Here is a 19,102-nt window from a genome sequence, read left to right as displayed (position 1 = left end):
TGGAGGAAATTTACACGGGTAGGGTTTGATTATTATTTGATAGTATTGTGCCTAGCAGCGCCCTCTCTCTAGTCTCTACTTGGCTCGAAATCAGAAACACAGATTTGATCAAACAAGAAATAAAGGATTAGATACACAAATACTTGGTCTGAATTACAGCATGCAAATATAGACTAGCTCAGAATCAGATCTCATAATAATACAAATAAAACCCAAAAGCAAATAGGGCAAATTGAGCAGCCACCGTTTCCTAAAACCTCCCTCGGTTAGCCACAAACCATAAAATTAAAACACAGGACGATTAACCAATCTATTGGTTGGTCCACTGAAAAGGCAAACACGAGAAAGCAATAATAGCGGAGAAAGAGAAAAGAAGACTGGAAAGAGAGAATCGAATCGGCGTTACTTGGCGACCATTCTGGAGATGAAATCCTCGTAGCGGATCTTGCCGTCGGAACCGACGTCGACTTCACGGATCCACTCGTCGAACTCGGAGGGCTCGAGCTTCTCGCCGATGTTGGTGAGGATGTGGCGGAGCTCGGAGACGGCGACGAAGCCGGTGGAGTCCTTGTCGAGGACCTTGAAGGCGTCGCGGAGTTGGCGATCGAAGGGTTCGGGTTTCATGTGTTTGGCCATAAGATCGAGGAATCGGGGGAAGTCGAAGGGAGCCGTGAGGTTCTCTTCGGCCACGATGGCTTTGAGTTGGGCCTGAGTAGGGTTCCCTCCCAGAGACCTCATCAGGATCCCCAGCTCCGACGGCGCGATCCGACCGTCACCGTCTGTGTCGAATAAAGAGAAAGCTTCCTTCATTGAAGACACTTGCTCATCGCTCAGATCCTTACCCATTTTGCCTTTTTTTCCTTTTCCCCTTCTCTTCTTCTCTCAAGTTGAAAAATGAAAATGCTCTCCTCTCCCTCAGATGTGATGATGCATTGCATGTTACTCCTCTTTTCCATTTTTTAAGTCCCCCGCGTTTTACGACGTCGTTGTAAGTTGTAACGTCCGTTTGGGCCCGAAGAAGCTTAAGCCCATCATCGAGATCGTCAATTATTTCAGCATGCCAGGGAAATGTCGGACTATAGGAAACTGAAACGAAGATTAATGTATCATCAATCCTTGGATTGCACCCACCGCCACCGGTTCGCTTCTTACTGTATTATTACTAGTACTTTTCTAGTTAGACCTTAGCAACAAAACAAGTTCAAGAGGTAACGAATTGTATTTTAATCTCTTCTTATTTGGTTTTTTAAAAAATACCACTTATATCCATTGTGTTACTGTTAATACCCCCATTTTTCGATTCTATCGAAAATTGATATGTGAAGATTAAAGAAAAAATTATCAAGACTAAAGCAACAAACAGAGAAGATTTTTAAAGAATTTATAAAAATTATGAATAGTTAGGATTTATATTCTATAGATATTAGTTATCCTTGGGTTAGTGTAATGTTTCAACCAATTATTTTTACTTAATAAAATTTCGATTATCCTTCCTTCTTCTTATATTTTCTTCTTTTTTTCTCGTAACACCTTCATTTGTTAATGTCTCATTCTTCTTCTTATAACACATTTCTCTTTTGATGTTTCTTTGTTTTTTCAATGTTTCCTTTTTCTTATTTTATTTGATTATGTTTGCAATTATATATTTTAGATCCAATTGAACATATAAAAATTTAACACATACTAGGGGATAAAGAGTCTTTAAAAAAAAAATTATTCACTTCTTCAAATTTATATAGAATTATGTTTGTTGACAAAAATAAATAAATGCAAAATTTACCGTGAAAGTAGTCACACAACTTGACATTTTGTTATTCTTTAGGTTGTTTTATTATTACATTTTCTTTAACAAGTCTAGTGTAATGGAACTCATTTATAATGTTTTGATCTTTCTTGTTTTCTTAACTATATGATCGGTGAGTTATTTATGTAAACTCTCACTCTAATGTTATTAGGAAATAACTAAATAAGCAAATTGCTAGCGACACTTTCTTTAAGTTATTTGGTTAGAGAAATTGTTTCACTGAGTTGTTTAGAATAAAAAAAATTATATGAAATTACAAAGAAGTGTAAAATATTGTGTAGTATAACAACTAATGTAAATTTCTTTGTGAAAGATATCCTTAGGGGTTAAAAAACTCAGACAAGTTCTTTTGGCGTGGGTATGTGCTCGAGAGATTGCAATGGGAAATTTGCCAAGGCAATGACCAACACTGATAGTGGTACCCCTACTTCAAATTTTGGTGTGGGTATGGGATTGAGAGATTGCAATAGGAATTATGTCAAGGCAATGACCAGCATTGTTAGTGGTACCCCTACCCCAAATGAGGTAGAAGCTTGTGCTTTACACTCAACCATTATTTGGATAAAGAGACTAGGTCTTTCAAATGTTGTTATAGAGACGGATTGCAAAACACCTGTAGATTGTTTTCAAGCTGACACTAAGAATTCGATTGATTTTCATGTTATCTTCAATAGTTGCAGGGATCTTCTTTCACCAATTTCAAACTTTAGAGTGAGTTTTGTAAAGAGACATGTTAATCATGTTACTCACAATCTTACAAGGACATCAAGATTTTATGTTAACTTTCATGTCTTTGATTATATTCTCACATGTATTATTTGGCATATTACTAATGAAATAATATAACTTTACTTTTCCTAAAAAAAATATAGTTTTGCCGCACACCTCATTTTTACTTCCCACACCTTTTTTTTTCTCTCTTTTGTTTTTTAATGGTTTTTACTTAAACACCCTTACTCACACAGTCAGACATGCCTCACTCCCCTTCTCCATTTCAACTTCCCAGCGCCTAGTTTGCCATAATTTTGACGGGATATATGATCCTCTTCTGGAATCCCTCTCCAATCTGAAGAGGTTCCTTGGTGTAACCGGCAACTTCAAATACAATGAAATTTGGGCAATGTTGGGAGAGTTGCGCAACCTCTGGCCCGTTGATCTCAACTACAACCAGCTCATTGGTGGGATACTTGCCAGAGCTAACCAACCTTTGTGATTCAGTTCTCCAGTTTAATCAATTTAGTGTCCACACAATGCTTTCTTCAGTTCATTCCCTCCCAGCTTTCTCCCTGTTTGTGGTGTGGGTGTTGGGAAATTGAAATGGAGAATGGAAGAGAGTGGCAGTACATTTTAATAAAGGGGGAGAGAAAGTGTGTGAAGTCAAATTATGAGATGTGAATAGCAATTGTTAAAATAATAACAACAATAGACCTTTGTTTGCTACCACAGTCACGCTGAGCATGTGCAGTCTTAACCTAAAAACCTAGCATCATAAGAAAATGTTTTAACTGAAGGTAAAAGCGAACAATGATTCATTGATTTCATTCTATACACTTTCATAATTATAACTTATGACTATTTTTACCATAAAAAAAAACTTATAACTATTATACTCTAAGTACATTTGTTTCTTATTTTTTTTATGCTAATATGCTATATTTTATTTTGATAAAAAAAACCAAACTTTATCTAAAATTTCACCTTAACCAGCCCATCATAAAATAGATAGTTCTAAATCCATCAAATGAATTATTAATAATTAAATTATAAAATTTTATTTTATTATATATTTTCTTGAAGATTATTTTTAAAGCATTAATAAAGAAGAAGCTAAGATATTAATAATAATAATAATAATAACTCATTTTATTGTAATAATTTTATTATGATTATAATTATTTTTAAGATAAGAAACTATAATTTGATTTTTTTTATTTTTAAAAAATACCAATCAAGTATAAAATAATTTCAAATCTTTACTTTCACGTAGGGATTTATTTAATGATAATACATTTATAAAATAGAAAGGAGTCTATATAATGTTTAAAAAACATATTGGTTTTTGTTTAGGAATAATACAATTGAAGGAAAGCTAAAGTGGTTTTTCTTTTTTTGTGAATGCCAAAGTAGTTTTTTTAATATAACAATTTTGTTAATTAGCAATTACTTGTTGAAGCACGTTTCTTACCAATGGCAGCTGTCTAATGGGCACTGTTGACGGACTAGCTCTGTACGTTTTATATGGGCTTGATTAGCCCGGCCTCATCATCTTGCTGGACAAAATTATTATGAATCCAATCGTGAACTTGTGTTTCACTCTGCTGCAGTTTTTGTGATCATTAAATGCTTCTCATGCCAAACAAACATTATTGAAGTTCATTGCCAACAATTTCTCACTATGATAGTGTAAAATATAATATCACAGTATCCCTTGTTTCTTATAAAAAAAGATAAGAGATATTATTATTTATTATGTTATATTATTCTGTATTTAACATGAATCATATATCGATAAGGCATGATATAAACTATGTTTAAATGATAAAATTATTATTTCAATAAAATTACATATAATTAAAAAAAATTATTTAATTTTTAATTTTCAAAAGTTATAAATTGAATTCGTATTTTAATTTCTTTTTATATACGAATACCACACCATGCATCTTCTTAAAACACAGGGATCGCATTCTAATGTTCAACGGAATTTATAATTGTAAAAATATGGATTTGAATTTTCTAAGTGTTTGCTATCTTTTTCTCTCAATCAAGTCGAGAATGGTGGAAGATTGTGAGAGGCGCCAACATGCTTCAATCAGAAACATCATTTTCATATTCTTAATGTCAGCTACAGAAACAAACCAATAGAGAGAGGGAGAGGGTCCGGCTATTACTTTTTCTTCGTAAATAAGTGTTTGATTTATGAATTATGATACACAAAAATATTTGATAACGTGGAGCATTGATATACATTAAAACAATAACAAAAAGTATAGGCCAATAGACCATTAAAAATTATTCCCACATGACATACCGGTCTCCTCGGCTTTTTCCACTTCAAAAATGTACTTTTTCTACTAGAGTGCCATTTGAGTGATGATATTCATATACATATTTATGCACAAATAATCTTTTAGGTTCAATTATGATACAGTTGTCCTTATTCATACACATCTTCTATATGCTTCTCTTGTAAATGGTCAATTTGTTAAGAAAAATAATCTGTAATTCTGTATTATTCAAAAGATGGAATTTCTGATAATAATTTTATTTAAAAAAGACAAAATATTTTTTTTAAAGATTATATCTATGGTTTTTATGTAAGTTTTTATAAATAATTTCGTTATCTCAAACTATCTCATAAAAATATATAAATATTAAATTAACATTTAGTTTAATGGATTTTTTTGGTTAAAACACAAATTTCGTCTCCTTAATTTTTTAAATCCATGATTTTAGTCTCCTATTTTATAATTAAAACATTTTATTTTTTATTTTAAAAACATCTATGACTTTAGTTTCCTAGATCAATTTTAGACTTCTTGACCTTGTAATTTTTTAATAAATTAATCTTGTTAGCAATTAAATAGTTTTAATAAAAATCTATAATGTGGATAATAAATAAAAATGTGTTGTGAATTTTTTAAAAATAAGAAACGAAATATCTCAATTAAAAAATAAAAAATTAAAATTGTAAATTTTATAAAAATAAAAGATGAAATATCCCAATTAAAAAATGAGAGAATTAAAAGTATAAATTTAAAAAATTAAGGGACGAAAATTACATTTTAGTCATTTTTTTAACTTATAAGAAATACGTTCATTAAACTTTTCTAAATTTACTTATTCATGTTTTCAAAATAAAGAAATAATCAAAGTAAGCATAGGAGAACATCTGAGATGGCAATTTGTACCAATATTTTGTAGCACTAATATTTAGCAAACAAAAATTGCTTGTGTCGTAATTCTCTGTTATATGTCAAGCTATAATTTTAAATCCCAAACTGAACATATTTGGTTAGTTTTAACCGGCTTAATTGATACAAAATAAACTAGGATTCAATAAAAAAATGTAATAAAGAGTAACCAAAAAAAAAAGTCAATCACGACCTGATACGTTAAATCAACCCATCATTTGCTTATAAGAAAAGAAACATACTCTTTGATATTTAAAGCATTACAGCCACGCAAAATAAAATTATCGTAAAAATATTTATTTTTATAAATTAATTTTTTATATCTCATAATATTACGAATTTTCATTTTAGTTTCTAAAAAAAATATTATTCGTTTTGAAACAAAAATATGTATTTTTAGTTTCTAACAAAAAAAAAAAGTACGTCACTTTTAATTTGAAAAATATAGAGATTAAAAGTGAATAAAATCATTATAAAACTAAAACTGAAATTTATGATATCTCAAGGACAAAAACATATTTAACCTATAAATTTTTAATTACTATCTCATAAGTCATAAGAAGCAATTCAAAGTTTTTTTTTTCTCCTTTCGATTGTAGTAGCTATAATAAACTCCCAGCTTGAAGCATAGGAACTAGAATGTTGGTAATTTTCATTGTCTTTGACAAGGAAAAGGAAAATAGCGAATTGACTCCCTGTATCATCTCATTCTATGCTTATAGCCATAGGGTGTTGTTTCTATGACAACCCAATGGTTAGTGTGTGTTCTTGTGTTGGTAGATGATCTTGTTAGTGTGTTTAATTCCTGTGATGGAGTTAGCTCTTGACCCTCATTGTAATGAAAAAGAAAAAAATAGCTTATGAAAAGAGTATTTTATTAGTCTTATATTGAATATTAACGTTCATTTTTTTTATTATAAATTTTGAATTATAGATATAAATATTTTAATATTAATGTAATTTTTATTAAAATATTATTTTTTTTCTATAACATTAGAATAATATCCTATCATGTATTCTAATGTTTTTTTATGTCTCGTGTTAGTCTTGTGTTCTAATGAGAGAATCCAAGAGCCCGAAACAGTTATCTTTTTGTCTCTTTGCATAACTTTGTCAAAGAGGTTTTCTAAAGGTTGGAGCGTAGTTGAGATTTGAAAGATAAAAAGTAGTTTAATTAAATTGTCAACTCTTTCATATATAATTCGCTTAAATTTAATTATCATTATCGAGCAAAATAAATTAATAATTGACTTTTTTTTATTACTTCAGCGTTACCCATTTATATTTCCTTCATTGTTAGCTGTAAAGTTCTAATTATAGGTGTCAAAAGTCAGGTTAAGTTAGGTTCCTTTGCTTGACCTCGAAATTCTTCAAATATTAAATTTGTAGATGTATATTTGAAATTTTCTTACGAATTATGTAACCAAAAAAGTTTCTTATGAATTATTATTTTTATAAAAGTATATTCACTCGTGTGGACGCTAAATATAAACCAAATTAATACATCTATTTTGGATTGTCGATTCTTTGAATCAGTCTAATTTGATGTATACCTCTACTACCGATCAATTTTCGAAAATACATTTTTGATATTTTCTAACAACAAGAATTGTGGCTTAAAACTAACAAAGTGTGCTACAAATGACTAGTATCTTGAGTCTTTTAAGTGTACAACAACTTTTTTGCAATTTTTGTTTTAAGGAAGAAACTACAATTTTTTTTTCTTAAGAGAATGTAAGACAATAAATTTCGAAAGTAAACTGTTTTTTTTTATATAACACTAAACCGAATTAATTTCTTTGATAATTTTTTAAATGTTATAAATATTTTAACTTTGGTCATTTTCAAGGGTCCTCTCCAAATTTTTTTGGAAGTTGTTTTGAAAATTAAGATTCGTTTGTTTGTGTTTTATTTTGAATATATTTTAAAATAAAAATACTCATTTAAAATTAATAAATTCTACAATAATGTTATATTTTAGAAGTAAAAACTTTAATTTTTTAAGATATTAAAATAGTAAGTTTTAAAAAATAAAAAATGAAAAATACATCTCATAATTACTTTTTAAACGTAAACACTGCAATGGTGACGTGAATAATATTTGGACCGAATTTCTAGTAGAGAAAAATACAAGTAGTATTAAATGTTAAAAAAAATTGGTGACGAAATAGTCAAAGGTGGTGGGTCCGCAACAGTGACGGCAATAGCTTATACCTAGATGATTATTAAGGCTTTAATTCCACGATACAAAAATGTTGTCACAAGGAGTGGCACTCATTAGTGTTTGTTTATGATTAAAAACCTGCTTCCCACTTCCAGCAATTCATAAAAGTGCCTTAAATCAATTCTCTATCTATATCCACTAACTAACAAATTCCAACACTAACAAGTCCACAAAGAAAGATCAAACTAGTTGACCAACAACATGTTACACCACATCCCAAAACCAAACTTCGATTATTCAAAATACAAATAAACGCTCACACTCCAAAATCAGATATGAAAGTTCACCACTCCGTCCAACTCCTTCTTTCTCTATTTCTACTGCTTGCATTTCACGTTCCTCATATGGCTGTTGGCACTGCGGAGCTTAGAGCTCTGATGGAGTTGAAGTCCTCTCTGGATCCAGAGGGCAAGATCCTTGGGTCATGGATAAGTGATGGTGATCCATGCAGTGGCTTCTTCGAAGGGGTTGCGTGCAACGACCACCGCAAAGTGGCCAACATCTCCTTGCAGGGAAAGGGTCTTTCTGGTTGGTTATCTCCAGCACTGGCTGAACTCAAATGCTTGTCGGGTTTATACTTGCACTACAACAACCTTTCTGGTGAGATACCCCCACACATTTCAAATCTCACTGAACTGCTTGATCTCTATCTTGACGTTAATACTTTATCTGGAACTATTCCTCCTGAGATCGCCAACATGGCTAGTCTCCAAGGTAACTATATATACAATATAATCTTTTAGTATCAACTTTTCCTTAGTGGTTCAATTTCAATAAGTATTCTGAGTCTAAGTTCTTCTCAATGAAGAAGATACTTCTAGTGTTGTTGCTGCATATAACAAACTAACAATTAACATTTGCCGATAAAAAAAAATACCAATCAGCTGCGAATTGCTGGTGGTTATGCAAAGTTCATGGAATGAACCCGATTAATAGATTTGTGTCCTTTTTTTAAAAAAAAAAAATTAGTGTTGCAGTTGGGAGATAACCAGTTGGTGGGGACCATACCTACACAGATGAGTTCCTTAAAGCAGCTTAGTACTCTTGCTTTGCAATATAACAAGTTAACTGGTCAAATTCCTCTTAGCTTGGGGAACTTGGAGAAGCTAAGCAGGCTTAATTTGAGCTTCAACAACTTTAGTGGTACTGTTCCAGCAACACTAGCACATATTGAACATTTGGAAGTTCTAGATATTCAGAACAATTCTTTGTCGGGAATTGTTCCTTCGGGTATGCCTCTATCCTCCTTTCCTTATAGCAAACTTATTCTCCTCGCATTTCTCTTTGTACGTTTTAGTGTATTGTGTATACTGATTAAAGTTTTCAAAATGAAAATGAAGCATTGAAGAGACTTGGGGAAGGATTCCAAGGTGCAAACAACCCGGGTTTGTGTGGAGTTGGGTTTTCTACTTTGAGAGCCTGCAACAAAGATCAAGATTTAAATGTTAACCATATTGATACCTCAGACGGAGACCAACCCAAAAATAGTAATTCTTCAAAGGCGCTCCCGGAGCCTGCTTATGTTCAGTTGCATTGTGGCCAGACCCATTGTTCGAAATCAAGAAGGTTTCCTCAAACTGTCATCACAGCAGGTGTTGTAATCGTTACTCTTACATTCATATGTGCTGGATTTTTGACATTCTTCAGATACCGCCGTCAAAAGCAGAGGATTAGTAATACATTAAGTTCTTCTTCAGAAGGAAAAGTTAGCCTTGACCAGCCTAAAGAGTTCTACACAAAAAGTCCATCTGCACTTGTTAATATTGACTATTATAGTGGATGGGATCAATTGTCTAATGGTCAAAATGCTGATGCTGGTGGACTATCCCATGAGTATCTAAATCAGTTCAGGTTTAATGTGGATGAGGTTGAATCTGCAACACATTACTTCTCGGAAGCCAATTTACTTAATAGGAGCAAATTCGCAGCAGGTTATAAAGGAGTTCTCAGAGATGGTTCTCTTGTGGCTATTAGAAGCATTAGTGTGACATGCTGCAAAACAGAGGAAGCTGAATTTGTAAAGGGCTTGAACTTATTAACCTCTCTGAGACATGAAAACCTTGTTAGGCTGAGAGGTTTTTGTTGCTCAAGGAGTAGAGGTGAATGTTTCCTTATCTATGACTTTGCCACCATGGGTAACCTGTCTCAATATCTCGACATAGAAGATGGAAGTAGCCATGTGCTCGAGTGGTCCAAAAGAGTCTCTATCATCAAGGGCATTGCAAACGGTTAGTTGTTCCTAGTTACCTACCTATTCAACAAAACTTAAATACAGTATCACGTGTTATTAGAGTTGTTATGTAATAAAAATCGGTATTTCATGTCAACAATTGCTGCAAATTTTAGTTAGTGAAATGAAAGCAACAGTTTTAAGATGAAATGACGATTTTGATTGGAGAAGATCACTGACAGTACCTGTCTATATCTAGATTTTTTTTCCTTAACCTGTATTCTCTAAGCAACATATGGTACAGCAGAAAAAGTTTGTAGCCAAAAAGAAAATTCCAGCAATGTCCTTTCTGCAATTGAATTACAACAGACAAAAAAACTCCAGCAATAATCATTTTGCTGAAAGGACATTCATTGGAGGAGACTAATAATTACAATATAATTATTCAAACAATTGAGGCTGTCTAATAAATCATAAGTTCAGGAAAACTGAATGACATGCTACGTCGAATATGCGTAATTGTAGGGTCGACCTAGTGTTAAGGAGTTTTGATAGTATGTATGAGGTCCTAGGTTTTAAACTCAATGCTTCTATTGTACATCCAAAAACAAAAGTTATAATTGTAGACAATATCTGCTTCTTCTTTTGTTTAATATTTGCTATTCATTTATGACCAGGCATTGGATATCTTCATAGCAATGAAGAAAGCAAACCTACAATAGTTCACCAGAATATTTCCGTGGAAAATGTTCTCCTAGATTATCAGTTTAACCCATTGATCAGGGATGCTGGACTACCTATGCTTCTTGCAGATGATGTTGTTTTCTCAGCTCTAAAAGTTAGTGCCGCAATGGGATACTTAGCTCCTGAATACATCACTACAGGCCGCTTTACTGAGAAAAGTGACATATACGCATTTGGAGTAATCATTCTTCAAGTTCTATCTGGCAAGACCACAATAGGTAGTTCAATACGGACAGCAGTTGAGTCTTTCAGATTTGATGATTCTGTTGACACAAATCTCAAGGGAATATATTCTAAATCTGAAGCAGCAACACTTTCAAAGCTTGCAATACAGTGCACTAATGAGCTTCCTGACGAAAGACCAACCATGGTGGATGTGATTCAGGAGCTGAGTGTGTTATCTGCTCATTTATAATCATCTACTACTTTCTATTGGTATTAGGAGACGTTTAAACTTTTCCTAATCGCTTGGTTTCATACATTTACTATTTCCATGAGCATATATATAATATAATGTAGTTAATAATTGTGGATCTAAATGGATTCTTGTCCTATTTTTACGAAAACTAGGATAGATGAAGGATAGTCTTCATTCAGTTTATTGTAAATTAAAGGGCTTCCTGTCCTGAGGTAATGATCTCAGCACAACTCTCGTGGTTTATTGTTGAATAGCATGAAACACTTTCTTCTTGGTACAGAAACTTAGTTTACAGTAAGCTATGTCTATTATAGTGTACAATTGAAAAATATATAAACATAATTGGTTATGTCTATGTTCATGCTAAACCTGCTTGGAAAACAGGAATTTTGGTTTACACAGGCTTTTTCTTTTATATTATTTAACATCTCATTTTTTTTTCTTCACATCATCCATTGTCTCTCTTATTTAGTTATTTTCACCCATGTCATATCGCACAGATAATATAGCAGATGATAACATGACATTTACTGATTGATCATCTTAAAAGGTTGCTTAACCAACTAGCTATCTTACTCCTAATTCTGAGTAATTCTAAACATACTGGTTAATTTTGTGCACAACAACCAGTTCTCATTCACCAGTTGCAGTTTGTAACTTTGTGCAAGTTGTGTATATAGTTAAACTGTCAAAATAGACCATAAATAATAAAAAGTTATTTTCAAAACAGAAAGTAAAACTAAAACAAGCTAATGTTTTTATAATTAAAGGTAAAATTAGAAAATAAAACTTGAAAACAATTTTCTCAGTTCAAACAGTCTCTTAAAAAGCATCTGCAGTAGTGAGTTTGTGATCTTGCGCTTTCTGTTCTCCATCCGTCTTGGTGGTAAGGAAAGGAACAAATTTGAGTGTTGGGAAGTATATTAGCATGTCACACCACATACACTCCTCTTTTTTTCTGTTTTTGAAAAAAATAAATAAATAAAAAATCACTATTTAATCCCTTCTCTTAAAAAAAATTAACAAGTTAACATTTATCAATAAAATATAAAATAAAAGACATTCACTTAGAGACCAACTCGTGAAAGACAAAATATTAATTTAAGGATTCTTTTTTCTTTTTTAATTTATCTCGTTTCAGGATTAAAGTGAAATTGACAAACAAATATGGGAACAGATATGGCGATTTACTAAGAAAAAAATTATTGAACCATATTTCAATATTTTTAACTGATCCAGTTCAACAATTCAATCTACGCTGAACTTACTATCAGGTTAACTTTTAGCATGATTTTTTTTTTAATTATAGTATCCAAATTAAAACTGATTTTGTTTCTTTGGTCCTGTTAAGTTGTTACACAAACATTTTTGGATTTTTTTGCAATTCATCCCTACAATTATTTTAGCTATGTTAAATGGTCCCCAAAATATTTTTAGATCTTTTTTCCGGAATTTTCTTTTTACTTGCCGGTATGTTTTTCATAAGATGGTGATGTGTCAAGTTGACTTAGCTAATATAATAAGAGGGACCAAATGCAAAATAATTTTTTTTTCAATGATCAATTGAAAAGAAAAAATTTATTAGGGATTGAATGCAAAATTGAATAATTCTTTAGGGACCAAAAATATATTTAAGTCTTAATTTAATATATATTAATTCACAAAAAACAATAATTATATGTTATATTTAATAATTACAAAAAATTATACTATTAATTATTTATATTAAAACTATTAATAACATTAAATATATGCAGTAAAAAAATTAAATATATACATTATTATACTTGCTCAAATCTAATATAAATACTAAAATAAAAGATAAACAATAAATGAGTCTCAATAAAAATGCATCTAATATATACACTCATTTTCAGATTCTGTAGCAAAATGTAGATAAATGAATATATTATTTTTAACATATTTATTCCACAATTTTAGCTATACATTATTGGTTTTAACCTTTTAATTAAAAAACTTAAATGATAAGTGTAAATGAATTGTTGTAAATATTTTTTTTTGCAATATTAACTTACCAGCACCATATCAGATAATTCATTTGCTATAATAATGTTACCGAGCGATTGTAAAAAAAAAAAATCAATAATCCATAATATTACCTAGTGTATAATGAAACTTTAAGTCATTTAAGAAAACTTTCAAAACTGACATTTTAGTTTATTTTAATAAGTACAAGTAGCACAAGTATTTGTATTAACTACCATAAATTTCAATCTTATCCAAAAATTTCAGTTTTGTTCTTATCTAAACATTTGATAAGATTAACTACCAAGAATTTCAAATGCATTTTGTATAATTTTTTTTTTTGGCTAAATAGGCCTTCACATAATTTAATTGATAAGGTTGTTATTTTTACTTTTCCTTAAAGTTATTGTCACAGAAGCAATAGGCTTATAAAAAAAAAAAAAAAAAGCAATGCCTATTGACAATCCACGTTCTCTGAACCTGAAGATGAATAGAATTCTATTATTAAGGAAATAAGCAATACCTATCATTTCTCTTCAATTAAAAGATGAACTAATTAATTAATATTAACAACCACATGTTTGCATGCATGGATGTTTTTTTTTTATGTATGTATATAAAAGTCAGCTGGATGTTTTTTTTTTATGATGTATATAAAAATCAGCTGGATAGATTTGTCTATAAATTGTCCAATCCACAACTCTTTATGAGTACCATAGATTTAATTACATTTGATATTATACCCAATTTTTCTCAAACTACATTTTTTATACTTGTTTTCTTCTTCTTTCAATTAAGTTAGATTCAACTATGTCATCAAACTTAAGGATAATGAAGGGTAGAAGAAAGATTGAAATGAAAAAGATGACAAACAAAAGCAACCTCCAAGTGGCCTTCTCGAAGCGACGTAGTGGGGTATTCAAAAAAGCTAGTGAGCTTTCCACCCTTTGTGACGCTGAGGCTTGTCTTATCATCTTCTCACCAAGTGAAAAGGTCTTCTCTTTTGGTCATCCCAATGTTGACTCAGTGGTACACCGCTACCTTATAGAGGTTGCACCACATGTCACACAGTTCATGGGAGTGAACCTGCATGAATTCAATGCACAACTCACCAAGTTCACCACCCAACTTGAAACTGAGAAGAAACGTGCTAGTGAGCTGAAACGATTGCATAAGGTCGTTCAAACTCAATGGTGGCGGGCAACTCCTACTAATGAGATGACCATTTTGCAATTGAACGAGTTTAAGGGGGCATTACAACAAATGAAGATCAACACCACTCGCAAATCTGAAATGATTCTCATTCATAATGCTATTAACCCCACTTTATTTTTCGCAAACGATAACTTTCTAGCCTAGCGCCACCGATGAATAATCATGGATTAGTAGAGATTATGAATCAAATGAATCACTGTGACTTTACCAACATGAGAGGGGGGTCATGTCATATGATTACAAACTTAATTAGTTGATCAATTTGTCTTGAAAAAAGTCCTCATAGATGTAATATGTTTTATTTAAATTAATAAAGCGAGTCTTGTTTATTCATGTCCATTTTATTAAAAATTGTTTCTCGTAGAAAATGTGTAAAATTTCATAACAAAAAAAATGCATGGTTGAAACAACTGCAAAGTATTGTTTTGCACAGGTACAAAGATATATCGCATAACATGATTCCTTCCTAATTTGCCAAACACAAAATTGTTAAGGTTCTATGGGGGGAAAATGGCATACTACCATTACTACAATGAAACTCATTCCGCAAGAAAACCCACTAGTGCTGTCTTCATTGTTCCCCTTTTTAACTAACTATTCATCCACTGGAAGCATTAGGATTACATCAACGCTACGTTATCAAATTATTCATGCACCCACAAAATTGTTCATCATAAATACTCGCCCTTTGAACGACATTGGGCATCCTAGGCAAAAGCAGCGTGTTGCCCTTGATCTTGAAGCCATTCAGAAGGCCACCAATCTGGTCTACTAGCGACAACCTTCACATCCTCTTGTCCCTGAATGGACAAGGCACTCGACCCCTTTAAAGCTTCCTCTACTCGCAAGAGCCCCAGCCCACGACATCCTAGGGCGGTAGTCACTGTACCAGCTTTTTTGCCAGATGCAGTGTTCATTACTTCTGAGCCTGGAATGACTTTGTTTACCAACTCTGGAATAGCAGAAAAGGAATGGCTAAGAGTACATCATTATATAATATATAATATATAATACTTATATACTAAATACTAAAGAAGCCATATACTACTTGTAGCATTACCTTTCCCATCGTTATCTAGAAACCTTAGAGGAACTATCCGTTTGCGAATCACCCCCCTGTGATGTGTACGAGCTATGAGTTCTTGGCCGACATAGCAACCTTTGTCAAAGCTAATTGCATTAAGGCCTGCAAGATTATACTCAAGCGGTACTGCCTCACCTGGACACGATCAATTAATCAAGATATTTGAGACACAGAACTTATCAAAAGAATTCTACCGAGGATGAGTTTTTACAAGGAAACAAACACACACCTTTTGGAATCTCGGTTGATCCTTCTGCTACTCCCTTCTCTATTCTCCACAGAAGGAAATTCTGTTCATCAGTCTCTTTGTCAACCTCAATTAGAGGTGCTGAAACAGGTAGAGATGTGGGGGGACTCCTTTAGACTAAAGTCTAGAGATTTGTCATATAATAATATAAAAGATTGCATGATAAATAGACAAAATTTATTAGCAGCAAAGGCTAGCTAACGACTAACGAGTTATGTTCGACGGGAAGATCCCTCTGAAACCAAGACAGACCAATCTGGGATCCTTAAACCATTGCCACCCTTGATCACTCCCTTGAGAGGATGACATTGCAGTACGATCCACACCAGCAGCCCAGCCTACAGAGGCTGCTTCTGGTTCTTCTACTTGTGAGGACTTCTCAGAAAGGCCAGCACCATAACGCTGCCAGCAAGAGAAATCACTTGAGACATCATCAATCTCAACCTTTGACCTCAATCGGTATCTGCAGCACTAAAAAGTTAAGGTCTCTGCTCAGAAATTAGAACCAATAAAACAATGAGAGTAGGAAGAAGATCAGCTGCAATTTTAAAAAGCACAATTGAAGTATGAACTGGCTTGCTCTGATCACGTCAAAAGCAAAATGCCTAGGCAAGCCAAATGATCTACTTTGTGCAAGCTAACGGTTAGTTCATCAGACTTTATAACATGCATATGCGGCGCAAAATAACCACAGTTAGAGAGACAAGCATATGCTCTTGGTGCAATGGAAATCTTTAGTTTGATAGGCACTCAGCAATAAAAAGGGTCTATGTAAGGGGCAAAAATAGTCAAATAGAGACCAGTTGAGGGGAGGTTAGGCAGTTACTAACTGAGAGTCTTGTAAGGAGAGATCTGGCGTGTTTTGGAACTCACACTAACATACAGTGTATTCTTTCTGAGATTGGTGAATAAGATTCTTGGGCTGTCTCTGCCCATTTCTTGCATTTTCCCCTTGTTTCTTTTCCCTAATCCCAGCTGAGTCTATCAGTTCTTATACCATTCAATGTCTACCAGCTATAACTTTAAGGTAAATGCTAGAGCACTAATTAAGGAAACAAAAGTCGACAACTTATTATACGGAAAACACAGTTACCGAAAGTATTTAATAGAGAGCATAATGCTCCATAACACTCGTTAGTGGTTACTAGCACTTAGCAGGAGGTTAAAGTAGGAGACAAGGATTGACCGCAAGAACAATTCTATATCCTTCTACTTCTACTTGTTCCTCTTACAAGTTACAATCTTCATAATTACAATAAGGAGTTTAATTTCTATGGCCTGTCGATCTAAATTTTTTAAACTGGCAATCAATCATCAACCAATCAGAAAAGTCATGGTATAAATAACTAAAGGTCAACGATATTACGATACCTATCTAATTGGTGATTGCGAAATCTAATAAAAATGAATTGGCAAAAAACAAAAGCTAATTGGTAATGGGAAGTGATGGAACTCTCTCGCTGATGCCATGTATGTTTCTCAAATCTCAACAACTGATAGAAATGAATCAATGATACAGAGCAAATAAATGGAACTCCATAGAAAGAAGAAGAAGCTAAACTGACTTGTTGAGGGTTTGCAACAATTCATCCAACACAGAAGCATCGACGTCAGCAAACATATGAAAGGGTTCGTGTGGTTTGGAATCAGGGCCAGTGCCGGTGTGATCGAGCTTGGTGTGGCACGTGGGAGGCTTATAGAGAAAGAGGTCGTAGAGGAATCTCCCTTGAGGGGTCAATAGAGCAGCATAGATAGGAGGAACCGACGTAGCAGGCACGTTGGGCGTGGGCAAGTTTTCAGTTCTGTCACCAACGGCTTCACCGAAATTGCGTACATCGTTGGTCAACAAGCCCTGAAGGAATTTGAGTGTGTCAGGCCCGCGGAACCGAATAACCGAACGGGACTTGAGGAGAGACCCCACGGGCCCAGCACTTTGGACCTGGCCTTCGCAACGGTTGTTATTACACAACTGCTTACACGGGCTGTGGTGGATGCCTCTGAAACGCTGGGCAATGGATTTGGGCAATGCAACGCGATTCATAGCTACTGCTGAATTTCGGAAAAGAAGAAGAAGAAGAAGCTAATCGGCACAACACAAACCAGGTTCGGTAGGCTTGGGCTTGGAAGGGCGTGTGGGTTTTTGGTGGATTGACACGTTGTTGAAGATGGATAGGTGTTCGATGAAAGGCGTGCGAGAGAATCCACTCGTCCGCTCCTGGCTAGTCCCCTTACTCAACTTCGCCACACCAACATTTTTTTTGGTGTACGCTTATGCCAGCTAATGTTTTTATTTTTATTTTTTCCCCTATGAAATACTGAAATCACTTTATCTTACCAAACCAACTACAATGAACTTACAATCCATGCAAGATGAAGACAGGGAGAAAGGAAGAGGCACAGAGAAGCTTGAGCGAGGGATTAAAAGAGAATTTTATTTATTAAAATGAAAAAACATATAATGTGACATTAAAGGTTTTTTTTTATTATTGATTGATGATGTAATTTACAGTGTAAAAATTCTAACATAAAGAATAATTCTAAATTTTGCTCATTTTGTAGATAGATGTTTTATATTTACAATATTTGAATATAATAAAATCTAAAATTATAAAACTAAATAAACTCTTTTATTATTAGCATGGTTTTTAAAAGTAAATCACACAATCGATTAAGACAATGATTCAAAATCTAGTGATCTAATGCTAGTTGAATCCATTATAATAATAAAAAGTATTTTAATTTTTTATTAATATGTTAAATAATGATAAAATAATATATTATTCACAATTTCTTAATATTTAAATTAAACTGCACCTAAAAATACTTTTTTACTAAATTTACTTACAAATACTATAACTCATAAACATATAGTAATATTTTCATGAAAAAACATATGGTAATATTTAAAAAGTTTAATGTTTATGCATTGATCGTGTAAAATAATTTTAATTTGTCATTTTATCACAAATTATCGTTTAAATTATTTTAAAATAATTATTTTAAAAATCAATATACTTACCATAAATAACGAATTATGATTAAACGATTATGTAAAACTTTTTATATTATCAATATATAATATTATTTCTCATATTTAAAATCAATCATAAAATAAATAAAATATGTCATAATACTTTAATTCAACAACACTACCATACATAATACTATCAGTAATTAGAATTATAAAATAAATAAATATAATTTTTAATTATCATAATATTGAGTTAAAATTATATCCCTCGTCATAATATTAAATTTTTGTACTTAAAAGTTTTTTTTTAGTAAAAATAGTCCAA

The 19,102-nt window shown here is 32.5% G+C and overlaps 4 protein-coding genes across 4 annotated transcripts; 2 read left to right on the top strand and 2 right to left on the bottom strand.

Annotated features, from left to right (window-relative positions):
• Positions 1–103: 103 nt before the first annotated feature.
• On the bottom strand, positions 104–1,009 carry LOC114377302 (probable calcium-binding protein CML13). Its single transcript, XM_028335748.1, has one exon. It carries the CDS (start codon positions 844–846, stop codon positions 403–405), a length of 444 nt encoding a protein of 147 aa, XP_028191549.1. The 5' UTR covers positions 847–1,009; the 3' UTR covers positions 104–402.
• Positions 1,010–7,998: 6,989 nt separating this feature from the next.
• Positions 7,999–11,627, top strand: LOC114376114 (probable LRR receptor-like serine/threonine-protein kinase At5g45780). Its single transcript, XM_028334044.1, has 4 exons — positions 7,999–8,656; positions 8,912–9,172; positions 9,283–10,170; positions 10,790–11,627. Exons 1-4 carry the CDS (start codon positions 8,218–8,220, stop codon positions 11,269–11,271), a joined length of 2,070 nt encoding a protein of 689 aa, XP_028189845.1. The 5' UTR covers positions 7,999–8,217; the 3' UTR covers positions 11,272–11,627.
• A 2,464-nt stretch (positions 11,628–14,091) lies between these two features.
• LOC114376117 (agamous-like MADS-box protein AGL62) lies at positions 14,092–14,746 on the top strand. Its single transcript, XM_028334046.1, has one exon. The coding sequence runs from the start codon at positions 14,092–14,094 to the stop codon at positions 14,617–14,619; it is 528 nt and encodes a 175-aa protein (XP_028189847.1). The 3' UTR covers positions 14,620–14,746.
• Positions 14,747–14,857: 111 nt separating this feature from the next.
• Positions 14,858–18,187, bottom strand: LOC114376115 (putative transferase At4g12130, mitochondrial). Its single transcript, XM_028334045.1, has 5 exons — positions 17,372–18,187; positions 16,016–16,269; positions 15,789–15,887; positions 15,536–15,694; positions 14,858–15,427 (listed from the first exon to the last, which is right to left on the bottom strand). Exons 1-5 carry the CDS (start codon positions 17,845–17,847, stop codon positions 15,183–15,185), a joined length of 1,233 nt encoding a protein of 410 aa, XP_028189846.1. The 5' UTR covers positions 17,848–18,187; the 3' UTR covers positions 14,858–15,182.
• Between the last annotated feature and the right edge of the window lie 915 nt (positions 18,188–19,102).

This window comes from Glycine soja, chromosome 11 (genome assembly GCF_004193775.1).
Source record: "Glycine soja cultivar W05 chromosome 11, ASM419377v2, whole genome shotgun sequence".
In the NCBI taxonomy this organism is placed as follows: Eukaryota; Viridiplantae; Streptophyta; class Magnoliopsida; order Fabales; family Fabaceae; genus Glycine; species Glycine soja.
Note: the sequence above shows the minus strand (reverse complement) of the source record. Positions and strands in the feature narration are given on the sequence as shown.

Coding starts and splice junctions, on each gene's coding strand:
- LOC114376115 (XM_028334045.1), bottom strand. CDS start 17,847: ATGAATCGCGTTGCATTGCCCAAATCCATTGCCCAGCGTTTCAGAGGC. Junction 15,888..16,015: donor CTTCCCGTCGAACATAACTC/GTTAGTCGTTAG, acceptor TACCTGTTTCAG/CACCTCTAATTGAGGTTGAC. Junction 15,428..15,535: donor TCTAGATAACGATGGGAAAG/GTAATGCTACAA, acceptor CTGCTATTCCAG/AGTTGGTAAACAAAGTCATT.
- LOC114376117 (XM_028334046.1), top strand. CDS start 14,092: ATGAAGGGTAGAAGAAAGATTGAAATGAAAAAGATGACAAACAAAAGC.
- LOC114377302 (XM_028335748.1), bottom strand. CDS start 846: ATGGGTAAGGATCTGAGCGATGAGCAAGTGTCTTCAATGAAGGAAGCT.
- LOC114376114 (XM_028334044.1), top strand. CDS start 8,218: ATGAAAGTTCACCACTCCGTCCAACTCCTTCTTTCTCTATTTCTACTG. Junction 8,657..8,911: donor CAACATGGCTAGTCTCCAAG/GTAACTATATAT, acceptor AAAAAAAATTAG/TGTTGCAGTTGGGAGATAAC. Junction 10,171..10,789: donor CATCAAGGGCATTGCAAACG/GTTAGTTGTTCC, acceptor ATTTATGACCAG/GCATTGGATATCTTCATAGC.